Source organism: Pelodiscus sinensis, chromosome 15 (genome assembly GCF_052426305.1).
Source record: "Pelodiscus sinensis isolate ZL-2025 chromosome 15, ASM5242630v1, whole genome shotgun sequence".
NCBI lineage: Eukaryota > Metazoa > Chordata > Testudines > Trionychidae > Pelodiscus > Pelodiscus sinensis.
In genome coordinates, this window is record NC_143066.1 from 17,444,510 (window position 1) to 17,467,031 (window position 22,522).

Below are 22,522 nucleotides of genomic sequence, written 5' to 3' on the forward strand. Positions count from 1 at the left end.
TTTGTGATGGCTTTCACTCACGCACCCCCTCCATTCACACCAAATAATTGTATAGCGTTCCAAACAAGATCAATAGTTACAAAGGGTACAACTTAATTGCAATACTTAACAGGGAGCAAGGCTTTGCAGTGAACATTATCTAATCATAAGAGATACAGAGAAAGAGAGAGAGAAGCTATAGAACTTATAAGCAAGTCATTATATCAAATCATTATGTATCATAATCTTATATCAGAGAGGTAGCTGTGTTAGTCTGAATCTGCAAAAGCGACGAGGAGTCCTGTGGCACCTTATAGACTAACCTTATATATTTTTTGGAGAATAAGCTTTCGTGGGCAAAGACCCAATAAAACTGTTAGTCTATAAGGTGCCATAGGACTCCTCATCATTTATAATCTTATAATCAATATCAAAATATGCATTTTTGCTACACTGGGAGAATAGGCAGAAGAGGGGGCCTAGAGCGGGGTCAGGCATGGGAGCGGGAGCAGAGACTGAGACTGGTGCCAGATAGGTCATCATCTCCCAGACGGTTGCACACATGTTGCAGCCCTGCTGCAGCAGCTCAGTCCACATCTGGGTCCACCACTGTGCGTCATCCCAGACCTTCTGGGACAGCGTCTGCTGCATGTCCTGGAGGATGGACACGTGCTCCCTCATCAGGTCCTCCTGGACCCTCTGACGCCTGCGGCTCCCCTGGAGTTGGGTGACTGGCTCGGCTGCTGTTGATCACCCCACAGTCAAGGCTGATCTGGCTGGGGAAGAATAAAGAGTTTGATTGTGTACTCCAGGAGCATCTAAGAAGAGTCACCACCCAAGAAATGTACACATACCATTACCTTGGAAAAACAATTCAAAATGAGATCATACAATTACTGGCAACAAAAGTCAAACAGAAGATTGTGGCAGATCTGAAGTCAGCAAGATATTACTCTGTTATTCTGGACTGCACACCTGACATCAGCCATATGGAACAAATGACTTTAATGGTACGTTTTGTAACAACAGAACCTAGTGAAAATGTCCCTGTAATGGTGACTGTCAGAGAGCATTTTCTAGAATTTATTGACATGGATGATACTACAGGAGCTGGTATGACAAATGTGCTTCTTAAAAAGCTGGAAGATATGGGAATTGTGATAGCTGACATGAGAGGTCAGGGCTATGATAATGGTGCCAACATGAGAGGAAAGACCAGAGGAGTGCAGATACGGATCTGAGAGTTAAACCCTCGAGCTTTTTTTGTCCCATGCAGTTCTCATTCACTGAATTTGATGGTCAGTGATGCAGCATCAGCTTCTAGTGAGGCTGCTCAATTTTTTAATGTTATTCAAAGCATCTATGTATTTTTCTCTGCATCAGCTCATCGATGGCAAATTTTGAAGCAACATCTGGGAACATCCTTTCTGACACTGAAACCTCTGAGAGCCACATGATGGGAAAGTTGAGTGGAGGCGATAAAGCCTATCAAACACCAAATTGGGAAGACAGATGATGCCATAGTTGCCATTATGGAGGATAATGCTATGACAGGAACTGTTCATGGGAGAACAGTGGCAGAGGGAAATGGAATCACCAGAAACACACACAACTTTCAATTTCTGTGTGGCTTAGTGTTGTGGCATGACGTACTGTTTGAAATAAATGTTGTAAGCAAGAGACTCCAAGATCTTGACCTTGATATATCTGGAGCAATGGAACAACAGGACAAAGCAAAGTCATACCTACAGTCTTACCAGTCAGATGAGGGATTTCAAAACGTTCTGAAGAGTGCACAGAAGTTGGCAGAGGAACTTCACACTGAAGCTATTTTCCCACCCATTTAAGAATACAAGAGTCACTGAAGAAGAAGACATTTTGATTACGAGGCATAGGATAATCCCATAAGAGACCCAAACAACAATTCAAAGTTGAATTCTTTAACCAGGTGCTAGATTGTGCAATACAATCAGTTGAAGAATGTTGTATGCATCTCAAGGAACACAGCAGTATATTTGGGATGTTATATGATATTCCAAAACTCTTCACTATACTGTCCGAGACAGAACATCAGAAATTGCTGCCCGTCGCAGGGAGCCATAGCCTGTAATACCCTAAGGCTGGTATAGGGGGCTCTGTCTGTGAGGTGGAGTGTTTTCCATATAAGGGCATGTAAATTAATAATCTTCCCCTGCTCGCTTCACCCATTGCAGTGAAAGATCAGCCAATGGGCTGACTTGTGCTCAGGCCTGCTACTCCACCCACTGCAGCAAAAACCAACCTATGGCAATAAAACAGGCAGGCAGCCCCTCTCTCACTGGGGATTCGCATCGAATGAACGCCTGGCCTGATCACCCAGACGCCTTGCACCCCCCGCTCTCGAGTCTTACTGAGCGTACTCCAAGTTGGTTGACCCGAGTGGAGATAGTTTATGAGCATGTGACCGGTACTTGTGTTCCTGCTGTCTCCAGAACTGGTATAACCCCCTCCGCCCCCGGCCATCATCCCTATCCTAATTGATTTTTTAGTTGTCCTTATTGCTTGTCAAGTGACAGTGGTTAAAAAGTTACTAAGTTAGTTTATAAATAGTTGTGGTTTAGGTTTTTTACTGTTTCCTTGTATAAAGTTGTGTAAATAATCAGCCCTATGAACAATACCAGTGTTAATTCAACTGTTCCTAACCCCTGGGCAGTTATTGGGAATTATTGTGATTTAGAAAAGCCTCAGGGAATTGTTTTGTGTTGTCTGGCAATCTGTTTAATTTTTGTTCTGATGATTGTCTGGTGCCATCAAAATAAAATCAGTTTGTGCTTTTTAAAACCCCCAGTTGTGGTCTCATCCTTTCCGGCATCCCTTCGAACCTCGTGTATTACGGGGACTGACATATACCTGAAGAAGACCTACACCAGCAATGAAGGACACTAAAGACAGTCTTGACACACAATGACATTTCAGCAGGATCAACTCCAAAGGCTGTTCTCGAATATATGTGCACAAATAAGATGACCACCCTCTTTCCAAATGCTTTTGTTGCTCTGTGCATACTTCTAACACTTCCTGTAACAGTTGCCAGTGGAAAATGCAGCTTCTCCAAGCTGAAGTTAATAAAAACACATCTACGGTTCACAATGACACATGAGAGGCTGGTTGGCCTTGCAACCATCTCAGTAGAGCATGAGCTGGACCAGACTGTGGACCTTCAGGAAGCAGTTCAAATCTTTTCAACCAATTCAAACAGATAAAAATGCCAGTGTTTACTATGCAGACAAGAAAAGTTAAATTTGCTGTTCAGGTGTTTGAAAGTTATGTTACTTAAAATTTTTGAACAAGGCATTTTAAGTTGTTAGTTCTCCTTTATTGGGGTAGGCAGGAGAGCTGTACCACGAGAGGAGTAGAACAGGAATAATGCAGAATTGAGACCTTTCAAAGTTTTGGCCCAAGCGAAGGGGTATGGGGGCATCATTTGAGCTCCCCGCCTCAGGTGCCAAAATGTTGTGGGCCGGCCCTGTCAACACTCACATGTTCTGAAACTCCAGCATCTTCCAGAAGCTGGAAGCTAGCTCCTTCTTCCCTGATTGCACCATCGAGGTCGGGGACATGGACATGCCACTCTGTAGCGTGGGGAACATGGCCTAACCTCTGTTGCCCAGGCTCATGAAGCCCTAAACCGGCCAACTTGACCACAAAAAGGAACACTTCAATGCCAGGCTTGGCAGGGCCCGCATGGTGGTGGAGGGTGGCTTCGGGCATCTGTAGGTATGGTTCAGATGCTTCCTCACCCAGCTGGATGTTGGGGAGCGGAACATCCCATAAGTGGTGGCCATGTGTTGTGTGCTTCACAATATTTGTGAGCAGAAGGGGGAGGCATTCCTCCCAGGGTGAGGGGGAGGAAGCTGGCCAGGTCAGCAAGGATTTCAAGCAGCCACTCGCAGCCACTTCTCCAGCCTCAGAGGATGCCTGGGACACATCCAGGCCGTGGCTCCCTCTGTGCCAGCTCCCGGGTCAGCATGGTGACAGTGCTGGCCACGTCAGAGTCTTCCTCCTCTTTCTCCTTCTCCTCCTTCTCCCCATGACTGGCTCTACCCCCCAGCCGGGCGATTACTGGTGTCTCCAGCCAAGTTCACCACCAAAGGTGGGGAAGAAACTGCACCGTCCCCCAGGATGTGGTACAGCTCCTGATAGCAGGGGCCAGAGCGTGGGTCTGCCCTGGAGTGGGAGCTGCGCTCCCTCACCCTGACATATGCCTAGCAGAGCTCCTTAGCTTTCATCCAGACCTGCTCCTTAGTCCAGATGTGGCCCTTTTGAGGCCAGGCTGTTGGCCATGTGGCCATAGATTTCAGCATTGTGCCATCTGGTACGGAGATCCTGTAGGTTTTCCTCCTCGCCCCAAACCTCTATGAGGGCCAGAATCTCTGCCCCAGACCAGGACAAAGTGCACCTCTTGTGATACCTGGCAGGCTCCTCAGAATGAGGAGCCATCAGAATGGTCCCTGGGCGTGTGAGAGGATTCTAGGGGGGCTTAAGTGTCACTCATGCTGGCCCAATCAGTTGGTGTGGCAGCTGCAGAGAGGCTGTAGGCTGTCTGGTCCAGCTTCCTGCCACAAGCCCTTTCCCTTGTGGCTGCAGCTTTAAGGGTTGCTGGGGAAGAGGAACTATAGAGTCCCGATGAATGTGGACAGTATCCAGCAGGGCACCTGTGGGATTTCCTGGAGGCCTCTTATTTCAAAATAACTTCAGCTGTGTCATCTACACATACCTATTCAGAAATAGCTATTTCAGAACAGGTATTATTCTTTGTGGAATGAGGTTTACAGAAATTGGAATAAGCCATCCATTATTTCAAAATTATTTTGAAATTACAGAATGGCTATGTAGATGCTTGCATTGTTATTTCAAAATAACATCAGTTATTCTGAAATAACTGTGCTGTATAGACAAACTCTTAGAAATATTTATCTTTTCAATATGTCCATTTATAAACAGCTAATAAACCCAGAGTTTGGTGTTGCAATTAACAAAAGGTGCCATCTTTCTTTACACAGGAAGATATTTTTGGCAACGTTCAAAGCAAATTACCAAGGTAAGGCCATCTAAAATATTACACTCATGCCAAAATCTTGGTGATATTGCTATGTAAACAATTTATCTAATATTTAGAGCAGAGGACTAGGAACCAAGGCCTGGCTCCACAAAGGAATGTAGGCATTGTAACGCCAAGCATCACAGGGCAGTCTACACTAGGAAATTCAGTTGTTGGAAGATCAACACTTTCTCATTCCTTTCTTCTTCTGTGGCTTTGCATTAAATAAAGAAGGAAATCTTGAAAGTTCTTCTGTATATTCCCTAGTATACCCTCAGTGGGAAACCAAGGCAAAACTTTTGTAAAATAGTTTCTCTATACAATATGGAGGCACTGGGGAGGAATAACTTAGAATAGCCATAGTGAGGGGCTATTTTGAAATAGCAGCAGTGGAGCGTCTACACACACCTTATTTCAAATAGCTATTTCGGAATAGGCGCTATTCCTCATAAAATGAGGTTTACAGATTTCAGAATAAGCCATCCATTATTTTGAAATTATTTCAAGAGAACAGAATAGCTGTATAGATGCTCACATTGTTATTTAGAAATAATGCTAGTTATCTCGAAATAATGGTGCAGTGTAGACACATCCTATAAATCTATACTTGCACTCAGATTTCCAAGGGTAAAATGGTATTAAAACAGAGTTCCACATGTATCCCAAATATAAACTGGTTATGTTTTCTTAGCAGGACATACTAGTACAATATGAATAGGGACATATAACTACATAGTGCATGGTGATGTAGTATAAAGGTTTTATTGACAAGGGTTTAGAATGGTCATCTTAATCTCTGGTGAGGAAGCTACAAGAAAATCATGAAGTACTTCCAAGTAATTCTCAATACATCCCTTTATATCATAGCATCATGTATTTTGAGGCTTCCCTGTACTGTAGATGTGCTATTTCAAAATAAGCTATTTTGGAATAACTATTCCAGAATAGTGATAGAAATGTAGCTGTGTTAGTCTGGTGTAGCTGAAACAAAATACAGGACTATGTAGCACTTTAAAGACTAACAAGATGGTTTATTAGATTATGAGCTTTCGTGGGCCAGACCCACTTCCTCAGATCAAATAGTGGAAGAAAATAGTCACAACCATCCTTTCTTTTTCTTTATATGAGAGATGGAGGAATCTTGGGGTACATCTACACTATAACACTATTTTGAAATAACTAATGCTACTCCAAAACACAGGAGCCAAGTAACACAGAAGCCAAGAAAAAGGCCCTATTGATAATTGTATGATTGTGTAAGTTAGGTTGAGCATGGAAGGACATAGGGAGGCACTGGGTACAGACTGTAAGCCAGAGGGGCGTAGCGGAACATCTCAATAAGAAACGTCTTGGTATCAACGACTCCCCAAAAAATTAATGTACACACCAACTTAGGTTCAGGACTGGGTCAAAGTTGACAGCAAGAAGGATAGTAAGTATGCCCCCCTTCTGTAAGGTAAGGTGTGGTAATTAGGTAACAGATGGTGGCAACCTGGTATGTAAAGAAGTGATGTAAATTGTTTGCACATGTCTGTAAAAGGGCACCGCAAATGGTGAGCACCAACCGACCTGGAGGAGGCGGTGCACTAGGCACCTGAAATGGCAGGTGTCATTGCCGACTTCCAAAATGCACAGTGGCTTAACATTGGCTAACCACTGTTAATATCTGTCATTTGGCAATAGGCCTGCTATGTGTTGGTACATTCTCAACGCTTGCAGAATGCACAGTGGCTTGGCATTGAGACTTTCTGATGACAACTGTTAATGCATAGCATTTGCAATAAACCTGCTTGATTGGTTTCATCCTTGCTTGAATCTGTCATTTCCAGAGGCTCTCGGAGATCTACTGTGTTGGCCCAAGTGCATGGGGTTTAACACTTTAGATAAAGGGAGTGCACACACACATGCACGCACACAGCTGAAAGTTTATCATCACTGACAGAATAGAGAACCTGTCAGGAACAAACTGGGACAACCCTGAAAGCCTGACTGACAACACTTTGTATTCATGTCCATCAGTGTGAAAAGCTATTTGTATATATTTTTGCATGTACATGCAACCACACTTAAGTTGTGGACCTTGGCATGTGCTGTGAGTATCACTGTGGCTCCCAGGGCTTCCAAAATTGAGTAGTCATTTTAAAGTAATGGAAATAACATTACTCTCAGACTTGATTCTCAAAATGGTATTTTCTCACTTGTAAAAACATGTTTAAGTAAGTGAACGTGTCAGGTTTGTGATTTTCTGTTTACAGTTAAATAGAAGAGATAAGTACACAGTATTTATATTGCCAATATTTGTAAACATTTGCTATTTAGCCCTAGTAATTAAGAAATCCTTTCCCCCCATGTTCCTCATGTGATGATTGAGAGAATAAAACTGATTATGGTGAATTTATGCTCTGCTGCAATATGATCTTGCTAATCATATCTGAAAGCCTGGTAGAGGGAGGAAGAAGGGAAATATGGTGCCTTCCTATTGAAATATATTTTCCACTTAGACTGTAACTAAATGCCCTTTATTGGCCACCATTGTCCACTTTCTTGTCAAGTGGCAAAAGTTTGCTTCCACACCTGGTATTTTATATCAACATACTTCCTAATCTTCACAGGAGAGTTTCATTTTTTTTGTGCCTAAAATCCTTTGTGTCTGGGTGCTGGTCAGATAATTTTCTGTAATTCTAGGCATAAATGTACCATATAGAATATGGATCTTCTGCTAAATTTCTAGAATGGAACATGCAGCTTTTCTAGTATTTACTCCTTTACAAATATCCCTATTTTCCCCCCAGAGAGTTACATTTTAAAGGCTTCCGTTTGTGTTAGGCTTTAAAATCCATATTTCAGGGAATTTGTGCCGTAGACTGGGGTGAGGAGCTTCAGGCCTGGGAGCTGGATGCAGCGCCCAGCTTGCCTGGATTCAGTCTCCAGTTTGCGTGGCTCAGCTCCCCCTCCCACTCAACCTCCAGCATTGTGGCACCCATGCTAGCACTCCAGCCCCCTTGTTGCCCTGTGCGGCTGAGCACACAAAATCTACTAGCCTGGTCCTCCTAGGCTGTGGTGTGGGAGGGGGAATGTGGGGAGAGTCTTTATCCTTCTTGGTCAGGAGCCACATCTTTGGTGTGTGGCCCCCCGACTGATATTTCTGTGGATCAGTGGCCTCCCAACTCAAAAAAGTTTCCCCTCCCCTGCCATAGATATTTTTGTTATTCCTTTTTAGGCTATGGTGACCCAGGTGTTACCATACCATGGGTCAGGAGTTAAGAATTATTTCTGAAGGTATGTTTTTGGTTGCTTTTGCTGATTAAGATTTTGGATAGTATTTGTGAAGCATGAACAACAAATGTACACAATTTCTTTTTTTATTTAAGACACATAGCAAAAATGTTGATATCAAACATTTCCTCAGTAGCTACAATGTTGCCACTATGTACAAAATATTTGTTAAATGTACTACACATATAAAAATACAGTATGCATTACATATATACAGTACAATGTGCAAAACATATGGCATTCAAAGATATGGAATTAATCTCAGGGGTGCAAACAGCAAATACAAAGGCATCATGGTTTCTTATAGAAAGGCAATACATAAATGGACCACCCTGACTGCCTTAATTTTTATTTAATAAACTAGTGCTTAAATGAAGAGGGCTCTGCAGATTGATATCTCTTCTTTTCTTCATAAAGTGAGATGCTAAGACATAATCGTGACTATGAAAATAAGAAGAGAAACACCTATCATGCTAAGCATTATTTCTACTGCAAGCAGTACAATGAAGAAAGAAGCCATATTACTGAATACAATTTTTCAAACAAAACAGTGTGCTGTTAACATCAAAAACAACTTCAGAAATATCTACAACCTTAATTTTTAAAAACTATAACTAAGTTATGTAAGTGGATAATACTTTTGGGGACTGACTTTTTTCCTTTAACATACAAAATGCCTCCTTTGGCAACATAAATGGCAATGCTTTGGTTCCTATTATTTCATTTGAGGCTGTGTATCTTTTGACTATCTAAGCAATAATCTTACAAAAAAAATCATGGTTGTTACACTGTAGTATAAAGGTATATTTGTTACTATTCTATGTTCTTTGTTGAAACATAGCCCTCAACCAGTTATCATGATGATTGTTAAAGCAACGTTTACACACTGGATTCCATCTTATACTCACATTCCATCTTATACACTGTATAATGGAGTACCAGGATCTAATCCAGAGAGGCTACACTGCTTCTTTTTGCGCAAAAACTCCTCGTGCAAAAAGAAATGGCAGAAAATATGCTAATGATATCACAACTTATGCTAATGAGTCCCTCATTAGCATATTTTCTGCCACAAAAACTCACAGTGTAGACAAAGCCAAAATGTTTAAAAATTCCCAGACAGTGATTTAAAAATTTAATAGTTCTACAAAAGTAAAGTGTTTCAATGTGTAAGGGATCTTTATTTAAACTTCTGTGGCACTATGTTCTAATTTTTATTTTCCAGTTAAAAAAATTAGGATGTAAATCCAAATAAATGATTATGAATCAGTCAGTTTTATAAGGCTTTCCAGTTAAAATATTTTGTGATTACACTGACTCTTCTTTTGTGACTTCTAGAGCAGTCAGACAGTTTGTGCTGGGATATAAATTATGGTGTATCTCTGTTACAATATTCAGCCATGCAAATGTGCTTTGTATATTGGCGGATAGGTAAATACCAATAGAAAATATTCATATGTTGCTTATTGTAAAAACCTGCTTACCTACCTTACAGTTACCCCAATTAACTATGTTTTTATAATGGTTTAAAAAAATGATTTCAGCATAGGAGTAGAAAGTTCTTCCTAAATGCTGTGGCACTTAGCTCTTTGAAGACCTGATTTACAAATACTCACTGTTGCAAATTTGGGTCCTAAAGTTGTGCAGTGAACAACTGTCATAAATTATTTCCTTCGAAAGTCTTTTAAATTTATGACAGAGATAATTAATTGTTTGGTGTTCAAGAAAAATGCATGTAAGGTTATCTTGTAAACTTACATGTCTCAGTATTAAAGTGATAGAAATGTAGCCGTGTTAGTCTGGGGTAGCTGAAGCAAAATGCAGGACAATGTAGCACTTTAAAGACTAACAAGATGGTTTATTAGATGATGAGCTTTTGTGGGCCAGACCCACTTCCTCAGATCAAATAGTGGAAGAAAATAGTCACAACCATATATACCAAAGGATACAATTAAAAAAAATGAACACAAATAAACCATCTTGTTAGTCTTTAAAGTGCTACATTGTCCTGCATTTTGCTTCAGTATTAAAGGGCACTAAAAATACCAAAGAAACACTGTTTCTGAGGTAATTTAGTGATAAAAATAGTATCCTTAATTGTAACATTACCACCGATTTACTGCACTGTTCACAAGAACCATGCTTTGTTAGTCTACTTTTTTGCCAGCTTGATGAATTTGGTATCAGTGCATTCTCTTGCAAGTGCAACTGTTCTCACAAATGAGAAATACCGCTATAGTGGGAACAGTCACAAATCTGTACAGTCATTGTCAAAAGTTTGTCTTTTTATATTAACAAAATGATCATTTAAAACATGCACAAGAACATTTTCACACAATGCCAGGTATGTATGAATATGGCAAATATTGTAGCACACGTCACAACATACACTCTAAAGCAAACATATGTATGTGTGTAAAGTTTTACAATACAAGAAATTATTAATGTACAAAATCACATTTCTATTTCAAGGACATTATAATAATCCCTTAGTTTTATGTGAATTGAGCCAATATGAGTAGAAAGTAATTCCCTTCTGGTATCAGCACATTTTAGATGTATGGGATTTTATTTTCTGCACACGGACCCCTATGGATTGACTAACATTCTACATTGCCAATAAGGAATTTGTGTAGCAATATATTATACAGTATTGCCAGTATGAAGCTATATTTGCATGCACATAAAATAATTAATACAGCTTCTCCTCAAATAGAAAACTGATTTTAGTTAAAATCACCTTCATAACACTTAAACAGAAGACAAAGACAAAAGGGGCCATTTTGTTACTACCATCTTTGGTCTGTTGTCACATTGCCCACTGTACATTTTTAGTATAATATACATAATATACTAACAATATATTTTCCATACACATATAGCTACCAGACCAAGTGCCTACTCCTCCAAGGTGCTGAGTGCCTTTAATCCATAAAATCTGTGGACAATCAGGAACTCGGAGGAGGCACTTAGCACCTCATAGGATCAGCCCCCAAGAGAGTGTAACCAAATGGAATGGGTAAAGGGAAGAGTATTTGTTCATTTTTTTGTCTGAAGAATCCTACCCTATTCATCAATATTAAAAGCAAAACACTGCATATAAGAAACAGTATATATATATAATACCAAAGCCAAGACAATCAAAACTTAAGGCAGACAGTTCATATGTAACATTGTACCCAAGTATTATATGCACAGCTACTCCTGGCAGTCTCTAGGCATAACAGTGAGGAATAATGATAGTATCCTATCCCTTAACTTTAAATTTCTTCATTTTTTTTAACGACAGGCATTTTCTTAGAGGTTTATGGGTTAAATCCAAACCACATGTATGAGTTGATATCTTTTCATGACTGTGTCCTTTTACAAAGTGTTTGCAAACATTTTCATATTAAGATATGTAAGTAGTTTTAAAATGGACAGCTGATCTACTCTCGAAGGTACAGACGCTAATTTAGACCCTGAGGGTATGTCTACACTACCCTGCTAGTTCGAACTAGGAGGGTAATGTAGGCATACCGCACTTGCAAATGAAGCCCGGGATTTGAATTTCCCGGGCTTCATTTGCATAAGCGGGGAGCCGCCATTTTTAAAACCCCGCTGGTTCGAACCCCGTGCAGCGCGGCTACACGGGGCTCGAACTAGGTAGTTCAGACTAGGCTTCCTATTCCGAACTACCGGTACACCTCGTGGAACCGCGCTGCACGGGGTTCGAACCAGCGGGGTTTTAAAAATGGCGGCTCCCCGCTTATGCAAATGAAGCCCGGGAAATTCAAATCCCGGGCTTCATTTGCAAGTGCGGTATGCCTACATTACCCTGCTAGTTCGAACTAGCGGGGTAGTGTAGACATACCCTATGTCTTCTATGTAATACATTATTCTGAATGTTTATGTTAGTCAACAGAATTTTGGCCAACCAGAATTAATGGCTCACACTTCAGGATAATTTAGGAAGTTTTCAGAATTTGGACTATTATAACCTAGAAGTACTAACAGCTATTTTGGTATTTATTAAAATGGTCACTGTATAGTTAACAGTAGCCATTTTTAGTTTGTTTCCAGCATTTCTTTGATAACGATGTTTAGCCCTAAAAATAGCATAAGCTTTCACAATGCTCTCTACACATTACTTGCTAAATGTTTTTTTTTATCTTAATTTTGTGGGAATATGCACGTATTAGTTACAGCAATAAAGATGAAGTTATTGTATGGGAAATGAAATAGAGTTCTAGAATATTTCGTTCCTATTTGTATCTTGTTTTCTTTTACAAAGTATTTTCAGATTGTTTTCTTAAAAGTTAGAAATTCTGCAAGGAGCAAATTAGTGGGTTGTTTTTTATTACTGCATGCCCATCACCACCTATCTAGCACACCCTCAGTAAGTACTCTTTTTTTGCTACAATCATCCATTCTAGTTTTTGAAGCATCAATCCTTTAAAAGTGTTATATTTAACATATTGAAGCTTTTCTATTTTTCATTGCTCTTGAAAAACTTTTACCTAAGATGCTCAGGGGTGGATGGGCGCATTGTTATCTTAACAGATTAAAACTGTCTATCTTATCAATACATCCTATGCATTTTGACCCTGATCCTGCAGTGGGTCTTACTCAGATCCATAAATGTTTGCAAGATCAGGACCTACAAAAACAATTTTCTGGAATTCCTCTTGTATTGTCTTGTAAACATTTTAATATCCTGAAATGATTTTTGAGATACTTGGTTAGATGAATCTCCCTAACAAATATTTCTGAAACAATGGAAGTAAACTTGGATGTTAAATATTCTTAAAATACTACAGTCTGTTGGTTTGGTGACCACTGCTACTCTACCTCCATGAAAATAAGCTGTACAAGTCACAAAGGTAAAAAGTATACAAATAACTGTCTGGTATACATGTTAAAACTTATCTATTGAATCCAAAGTGTTACTATAGAAAATTCAGTGTTTTCAATATACCTGGCCATGCTACAGTGGATTGTATGGAATTACACTTGAAATATCCCTTTGGTTACAGTTAAGTTTTTCCCTCAGGATTTAAAATTGAAATAGATTAAGAGGAGTTTTCTAAAAGTCACAGAAAATAAAAACAAAATACAACAACAACTTGAACACGTTTAAAGACTCTAGACGTGAAATTTCACTGAACCAGCCAGTGCATTTAGTTGCCTTTGCCCTCAAAATGCCTCTTGATCGTGGCTCAGGCTGTCCACAGGAACAATCAAGTGCAGTGATATTTTACCTTCTCTCAAACAATGCTTACTCTTTTATTAGTACAGTAGGTTGAAATCTGATTGCATTATTTTTCATTTGTTTAAAGTCTAATCAAATGACCACAAGTTTTGCAGTTCGTTTGAGCATTATGAAGGTATCTCAATGCTATTTCCTATATACACTTTTCTCCTGCTTTCTTCTTGATGGTATTTTTCATCAATAAGTACAATCATTCTCTCTTGACCTGTGAAGTGTAATTCCCAGATGGCTCTGATCTGCATTATTGATAGAAGGGTAAAGAAACTTACTTGTATACTTCATTATAAATGCAGAATTTAGCATCAAGCATTTCTCCTTTCCAATAATTCTGTGGTAATTTACCTTAATTGCAAGCAGAATTGTGTGATAATGGATCTATACTGTAAACAAAGTCAGGTTTTCATATGCTGCACCTCTAAAGCTCAATCCCAGTGCAACTGTAGGTCTTGTGGATCTAGAAAGTCAGTGGAAAACACACTTGGGGTGGTAGAGCTCAGAGGAGTAAGCCCTGATGAGGAATTCGGCATGGTAATGTCTAACCACTCCATATTGTCTAAATTTGTATCAGAAAGATCAAGAGATAAACAGGAATTATTAGCAATGAATTGTTGGTCAGCTGTTTCCATGGGTGAATGAGCGTGATCAAGCATGCCGGAGTGATTAAGCAGCTCATTCTGAAGATCTTCAATAAGAGAAAATGATTCTCTCTCCTCACTACTGCTTGTTAGTTGAGGAATTTCATTACCTGAAGGCAAAGTTCCATCCAAGAGAGCTTCAAGTTGGTTTTCCAAACTTATAGACAAACTGTTTGTTGGTTCTAAAGACATAGGAGGTGCCATTTGGACTCGTGGGGGTGGGCGAGATACTACTGTGTTCACTGGCATTGTGGTGATATTGGCTGTAACTGGTCTCATTTTGGAAATAGGAGATGGTTCCTCTTTTATAGGGAGGGAAATCTCTGTATGAAAAAAAAGTTAAAATAAATCAATGAAAACAAAAAGGGAATACAGACCTTTCTTTCAAGATTACCTATTTTCAGATATTCAACTACTAAACACTTTTTATAACAAGACAAGGTGGGTGAGATAATATCTCACATTGCAGCCATTCTCCAACTGGTCAGGACCCCAAAATGGATCACAACCCTGTTTTGATGGGGTTCCCAAGGCTCGTGTTAGACTTGTTGGGGCCTGGAGTTGAAGCCCAAACCCAAGGGGTTCAGCAAGGCTCAAATTACAGCCCCCCCAGCCCAGGGCAGAAGCCCTCAAACTTTGGCTTCAAACCTCCCTCCCTCAGGGATTGGATTTGGGCCCTTCCACTTGCGGTGGTGGGGCTTGGGATTTGGTCTCTCTTCCTGGGATTGAGTACTAATTATTATCAGAAGGGGGTCATAGTGCAATGAAGTTTGAGAAATGCTGTCTTATTGGATCGACTTCTGTTGATGAAAGAAACAAACTTTTGAGCTTACAGAGAACACTTCTTCAGAAGATGGTCTAATGAAAGATACTGCCTAATCCACTTTGTCTATTTAGTATCCTGGGACCACCTGGCTACAATAATACTGCAAATAATTCTAACAGAAAGACACACAACACACTCTTTTAAAGTGATCTCCACAGCTCTTCTTTTCAGTAATATGTCAGCAAATTTATTTGAGGAGGCCTGACTTGAGTCCATGGTCCTTCTAAACTGAAGTGCTATGCCATACTGTATTTTACCAGTTACATAGTTACTTCACTTATTATCAAATATTACCTTAGAATAAGAGCTCACCTACAGTTGTTCCTATTAAAAGATCATTTCTATTTAAACAGTAAGGCTGTGTCTACATTGGCGCGATCTTGCGCAAAAGCGGCCACTTTTGCGCAAAAACTTGCTTCCTGTCTACACTGGCCATGAGTTCTTGTGCAAGGATGCTGACGTTCTAATGTATGAAATCAGTGCTTCTTGTGCAAGAACTCTGATTCTCCCCCTCAGGAATAAGCCCTCTTGCGCAACTGTTCTTGTGCAAGAGGCCAATGTAGGCAGGCAACATGAATTTCTTGCGCAAGAAAGCCCTATGGTTAAAATGGCCATTAGAGCTTTCTTGCGCAAGAGAGCATCTACACTGGCATGGATGCTCTTGCGCAAAAGCACATCTCTTGCGCAAATGCACATGCCAGTGTAGATGCTCTCTTCTGGAAGAGTTTTTGCTCAAGAACTCTTCCACAAAAGAGTTCTTGTGCAAGATCATGCCAGTGTAGATGTAGCCTAACTGCATAAGTTCTCGAAGAGGCAAACAGAACAATTTACATAACTTTACAAGTCATTATTATCAAGATAGTTTTTCTTAATTTTCTTGCAAAATTTACAGGATTTGGCAAATGACTCAAATGCTAGTCAAGTATTAATTTCGTACCCTCTGCTATAAATGCTTATATACATTTTTGTAAGCATAATAAAATAATGTGGTCTTCATCATATCCTATAAATTTACATTATTTGAAAGTGAGAAGCATAGAGCCATCAGCATGAATATGGTTTGGGAAGCAGCATTAGAACCATTTGTGAACATAAAACAAAGCTTGATTATTCTGTATAAAGATGTTTGAATTTTTCATAATAGCCTCAGTTGGTCATTACAAAGGTTTTATATTATGGTTAGTCTGTACAGTCAGCTGTTTTGTCTTTCAGATTTTACAATTCCTGGATTGTGTAATTCAAGTTTATTCTTAATGATTCAATTAACTTTGCCTAGCAAAAATACTGTGGATTTTAGGATATGGTTAAAATTCCAGCTAATGCCCAATAATCTTCTTTTTTTTTAAACATCTTGACACTCATCAATATCTTTATGGAAGCAACAAGAAATATTACATTGATTGTATTGCTTGCCATCAGAACATTTCCCTTTGAGTACAGTAAGCATTTCTCAACCTACAATGAATTTTATATACATTTTATGCCAAGGCTAGTTTGCAAAATTCTTCCATTTAGAGTTGCTTTCTGATTTTTAGCTTAAATGCTTACTGGAAGATTACTTATGTCACACTTTAATTTACTGGATTTAATGGGACAGGAAGTTAGCCATTAACTAATGTGTATTTCTACACATTTTATGCCTACTTTTCCAATAGATTTTTTAATGGTCATATTATGTGTTATTTGTGTACATTAGAACTGAAAATGTTATTGGAACATTGTTTATTCTGTATATATTGTCTTTTCCAGATTCTACTATGAAACATTCTGTGTGTGTCTCCTTTTCTTCCATTCTACAGAACAACAATGCTACAATACTGTTAGCAGACACGAAGAATGGTGAGAATTAGAGGGCATGTTTTCCTTAGATGGCAGATGCAAAAACTTTGCAACTGCAATTGGCTTGATGTGATATCAGTAATACACAGGACTCATGTCAGCAGAGCTAGAAACACATCAAGGATACTAACCCTGGAGATTATTATTGAATCCTATTGGAAAGAGGAAGCAACTGAAAGCTTTTACCACTTACACAAATTACCCAAAGCAAGTGACTGAAGTGGTTACCCAGGCCTGCTCACATTCTAAGATTAAGGCTGCAAGGTGTCATGAGGGAGTGAGATGTATATGAAAGAGCTCAGAAAAAGATTGTATAGAATTGTCTTTATTCTAGAGCACTGTTTCAAAAGTTTTTTGATACGAAGGACCAGCACCAGTCCATGATTCACTGAGAAACACTGTTCTGAAGAAATGGGGAGGAAACACTTTTTAGAATGATTGATGAGTGGAATATGAATAAGAAGCAGTTACTCACCTTTGTGCAGTAACGATTGTTCTTTGAGATGTGTCCCCATGAGTGCTCCACTTGTGGTATCGGGCCCGTCCCGGCGCCATGGATCGGAGACTTGCATAGCCATACTCTGCTGGACCGCGCATGCATGAGCAGCAGCTTGCGCCGGTTGCCTTTGTTCTGTTGCACGCGGTCTGGCCCCGCTCAGTTCCTCCATCCGCCCGAGTTTCTGAAACAATAAAAAGTCAATTCCGAAGTGGGGAGGAGGGAGGGTCGTGGACCACCCACAGGGACACATCTCGAAGAACAATCGTTACTGCACGAAGGTGAGTAACATCTTCTTCTTTGAGTGGTCCCTGTGGGTGCTCCACTCGTGGTGACTTTGGAGCAATACTCCAGCGAGAAACGCGGTTCGGAATTATGGTTTCTTAACAGACGGAAGTACTGCTGTTGCCACCGATGAGTCTGAAGCCTAGTGATGCAGAATTGCATAATGTCTCATGCAAGTTTCATTGGAGGACCATGTTGCTGCCCGGCAAATGTCCCGAAACGGTACACCTCTTAAGCTGTAGACATGGCTACTGCTCTCATGGAGTGTGCTTTAGGTTGAGCCAAGAGTGGTTTATTATGTAAAGAATAGCATGTGGTAATGCATGTCACTATTAAATTCACAATGCGTTGGGATGAGAGTGGTTGATCCTTGGATCGGGCCGCCAGTGACACAATGAGACGGTCCATCCTGCGGAAATCCCGTGTTCTGTCAGTATAAAAGGCTAGTGCCCTACGGACCTCCAGGGTATGTAGAATGGCCTCACTTGATGAAGTATGCGGTTTGGGGCGGAAACAGTGGGCTCGTTGATATGAAAGTCCGAGCATATTTTAGGAAGGAATGCCGGGTGAGCTCTTAAGGTGACCGAATCTTTTGTAAATATGGTATAAGGAGGTGATGACATGAGGGCTGCAAGCTCGCTCACTCTACGTGCCGAAGTCAAAGCTAGTAAAAAGAGAGATTTAATTGTAAGCAGGTGAAGAGAAGCTGTAGCCATCGGTTCGAATTGCGGGTGCATCAACGTCTCTAGCACAATATCGAGATTCCAGGAAGGTGGTGTAGGCCTTTGTGGTGGGTTGAGATTCGTAAGACCCTTCAGGAACCGTTTTGTTATGGGGTGCAAGAACACGGAAACTCCATCTATCATGTGACGAAAGGCCATGATCGCTGCCCGGTGTACTCATAAGGAGGCTATAGCCTTGTTGCAGGTGTAGTATATAGTTGAGTATTTTATGCAACGGTGAAAAATGTGGATCAATATAATTTTTGACACACCAGTCCACTTTCCAGAGTATGAGGCCCGTGTGGAGCTCTCCCTGCTAGACATTAGTGCATGCTTAACTGGGTCGGAGCAGAGGTTCTCGAATGTCGTGAACCACTTAGCATCCAAGCTGTCAAATGTAAGATTTTGGGTCTCAGGTGCCGAAGGGAGCCATTCCATTAGCAGGTTTGGGAAAACGGGAAGATGGTATGGGGTTTTGATCGACAGCTGATGAACTATCGAATACCATGGTTGGTGATCCCACGCTGGAGTTATGAGGATCACGTGAGCCGCATCCATGGTGATTTTCACTATAATCTTGGGTATGAGTACCACTGGTGGGAAGGCATAAAGTAATGATGTTCCCCAATGAAGGAGAAAGGTGTTTCCCAAGGAATGGTGACCTATTCCTGCCCTGGAACAATATCTCGGACATTTTGCATTGTCTTGTGTTGCAAACAGGTGTATTGATGGAAAGTCCCAATGCCAGAAGATCCGATATAGAATGTCGGTTCGGATCTCCCATTCGTGATCGTGGGGAAACTGCCTGCTTAGTGAATCTGCAATGATGCTGTTTACTCCAGGTAATTACGATGCTATAAGGAACATCTTGTTGTGGATACACCAATTCCACAAGTGAATTACTTCTGTGCAAAGAGACTGAGAACGAGCCCCGCCTTGTCTGTTGACATAGTACATCGTTGCCACATTGTCTGTGAGCACTCTGGTTGTTGTGCCCCTTATGCGCAATTTGAAATGCTTGCACACTCGAAATACTGCCCGCAGTTCTAGCATGTTGATGTGCAGCAACATTTCTACTTTGGACCATTTGCCTTGGACTGTTAGGTTGTCCATGTGGGCACCCCACTCCATAAGAGAGGCATCGGTGGTTATTTGCTTTGAAGGTTGGGAACGATGAAAGGGGACACCCTGCAACAAATTTTCCAGTTTGGTCCACCATTGCAGGTACGCCTTGACGTGTGGTGGTAGAGTCACTGATTTGTGGACACTGTGTTTTTCTGGAATGTAAATTGAAGCTATCCAGTGCTGGAGGCATCTGAAATGTAACCTCGCGTGTTGGACAACGAGAGTAGCAGTCGCCATATGGCCCATCAACTGCAAACAAATGTGTAATGGCATCATTGCAGGATGCGTGACAGTGTTTATTAGGTCTTGAATTGCATGGAAGCACTCTGCTGGTAAGTATGTGCGGGCTGCCGTTGCATCTAGCTGCGCCCCTATAAAAATCAAGTTCTGAGTTGGCTCCAGAACTGATTTTTATGTTTATAACAATGCCGAGAGACTTGAATGTCTGGATTGTTATTTTCACTGCCTTGGACACCTCTGCATGAGTGCGACCTCTGAGCAGGCAATCGTACAGATAGGGAAAAATTGTCATCCTTTCTTTGCGTAGATGAGCTACTACAACTGCCAAGGTTTTAGAAAATACCCTGGGAGCACCTGCCAGGCCAAATGGAAGCACTTTGTACTGAAAGTGTTCGTCTGCCACTGTAAAATGAAGAAATCGTCTGTGCACCACATGTATTGCAATGTAGAAATAAGCATTCTGTAGGTCGAAGACTGAGAACCAATCTCCCTCATTCAGAGCTGTTATAATTATAGCTAGGGTGACCATTTTGAAGCGTTGTTTCCGGAGGTATCAGTTTAGACCTCGTAGATCCAAGATAGGTCTCCATCCTCCATTCTTCTTTGGAGTAAGGAAATACTGAGAGTAGAACCCTTTCCCCTGGAATTCCTTGCGAACTCTCTCTATAGTTCCAATGGAGAGCAACCGATGGACCTCTTGTTTCAACTGATCTTCGTGAAATGTGTCCCTGAAGAGGGATGGGATGGGTGGGATGAGAGAAAGGGAATGGTGAGACCGGAAGCTACAATTTCCAATACCCATTTGGATGCTCCTGGGTACGAGGCTGCTGCCTATGGAAGGAGAAATCATATTGTTTTTGGGAAGTATAATAACGCCTTCATCTGAAGGGGGGTGTATACATCCCTAGTGTGCGAAACGTAGTTTGGGAATCTTTCCCTGAGTGCAGGTCCTCGTCTGTTTTGTTAGCGAAGAGCTTATGTTTATCAAAGGTAAGTTCTCAACCTTATTCTGGAGTTCCTTAGGGACTGCTGCAGATGACAACCATGAAGATCTTCTCATTGCCACACCCGTTGCAGTGACTTTTGCAGCAGTGCCCGCCACATCCATGACGATCTCCAGCGCAGCTGTGCATGCTGCGTACCCCTCTTATGCTATGGATTTGAGTAGTGGTCTTTCTGATTCAGGGAGCGGAATAATTGGAGATGCATAGTAGTAGCATCACTGATGAATACACGGTCCTTCCAAAGATATCTAATTTCTTATTATCTTTTTCTGGAATGGTATTTCTATACTGTGGCACCTTTGATCTATGTTGCACTGCATCGACCACCAATGAATTAGGTTGAGGGTGGTTAAACACAAAGTCCAAACCCTTAGAAGGGACAAAATACTTCCTATCCGCTTTTTTTTTAACTTGTTGTGGGAGTGGATGCTGGAGTCTGCCAAATTTCCTCTGCGACCTCCATGATCGCCTCATCAATGGGAAGTGCAATTCTATTGCGTTGCTTCAGGTGTAGATTTTCTAAGAGGCGGTGTTGTTTCATAGCAACATCCTCTAACCTCACCTCTTGACTCCCTGCAATGCGTTTGAACAAATTCTGAAATTGTTTCAGGTTATCTGCTGAGGAGACATCAGCTGGGATCACCGCCACCTCCGGAGAAGATGATGAGTGGTCAGTTGGTGAAGGACCCTGCTGAGGATCCTTTGGGTCTGACAGCTGACTCTCTTGGGGCTCAGTGTTCCAACTGAATTGTTGGGCTCTTCGGAGGAGGAGGCGATGACTGATTGCGTTGAGGCACTGGAGGTAAGTGAGAATCGTTAGATGAACAGCAGCATGTGTCTCTCTTGTAGCATTAGGAGGTCTGGTCATGATGAATAGGGTCATAGTATCCCCTGTGGTAATGACCGTAGTACCGCTCTGAGTGTGCTGGTGATGAATGCCTGGAAGAGAACACTATATCTTGTATAGTAGTGCTGTCTTGGTGACTGGATGGGAGACCGTGAATGATGTAGTGAGTGTCTTGGAGATGAGGACTCAGAAAGAGAGCCTCCTCTCCCTATATCTTGGCTCTCTGTAGCAGGAATAGCTAGGAGAAGAAGCTGGGCTGCCTGCCCTATTGTAATGCTGATGATGTGCTGGCAGGGAGGGGGGTGGCCCAGGTGAGAAAGCCAGGGAATTAAGCCCTGAATGCTCCATTGTCTGTTCACAGGTTTCCCCTGTGCTGCTGTGTTACTAGCCTGCAGCAGTACCGGGTTTTGTGATGCTAATGGAGCTTGCTCTGGTGCAGGCAAGCTCCCTTGTTGAATCAAAGCTGCTGGTGCTGGAGGCATCGCAGCTGCTCTTGCTGCCAGTGCCAGCTTCACAGCTGATCCTGCTGCCGGCACCGCAGGCTTCACAGCTGATCCTGCTGCCAGTGCAGGCTTCATAGCTGAGCCTGCTGCCGGCATCGCAAGCTGCACAGCTGATCCTGCTGCTGGCACCGCCAGCTTCTCAGCTGTCCCTGCTGCTGGTGCCGGCTTCACAGCTGATCCTGCTGCCCATGCTGAAGCCCTCAGTGCCAGCGATGTGGCTGTCAGTTTACGTGGCTCTGAGGGAGGCCGGTGCAGATTGTGCTCTTGGTGCCGGCTGCGGCGGTTTTTTTACGTTTGTGTCCAGCAGCCGCTGCAATCCCATTCTGGCTGCTCCTGACATGCCCAAGCCCCATTTTAAGCCCCGCCCGGTACTAAACGCCATAGGTAGAGACCAGGTTGGGGATTTTTTTGAGG

The 22,522-nt window shown here is 41.6% G+C and overlaps 1 protein-coding gene and 1 long non-coding RNA gene across 16 annotated transcripts in view; one reads left to right on the top strand and one right to left on the bottom strand.

Annotated features, from left to right (window-relative positions):
* Positions 1-22,522, top strand: part of LOC142818589 (uncharacterized) — a 66,733-nt gene that overhangs the window by 3,933 nt on the left and 40,278 nt on the right. The gene's annotated exons all lie outside the window — the stretch shown is intronic.
* Positions 8,408-22,522, bottom strand: part of MRTFB (myocardin related transcription factor B) — a 271,179-nt gene continuing 257,064 nt past the window's right edge. For 14 of the 15 annotated variants that reach the window (XM_075899337.2, XM_075899342.2, XM_075899334.2 and 11 more), the window contains one exon: positions 12,126-14,544. In XM_075899337.2, the coding sequence (XP_075755452.2) occupies positions 14,009-14,544 (536 nt within the window). In that variant the 3' untranslated portion in view covers positions 12,126-14,008. Of the gene's footprint in view, positions 11,814-12,125; positions 14,545-22,522 lie in introns of those variants that run through there. The other variant, XR_016350715.1, reaches the window with a different exon arrangement.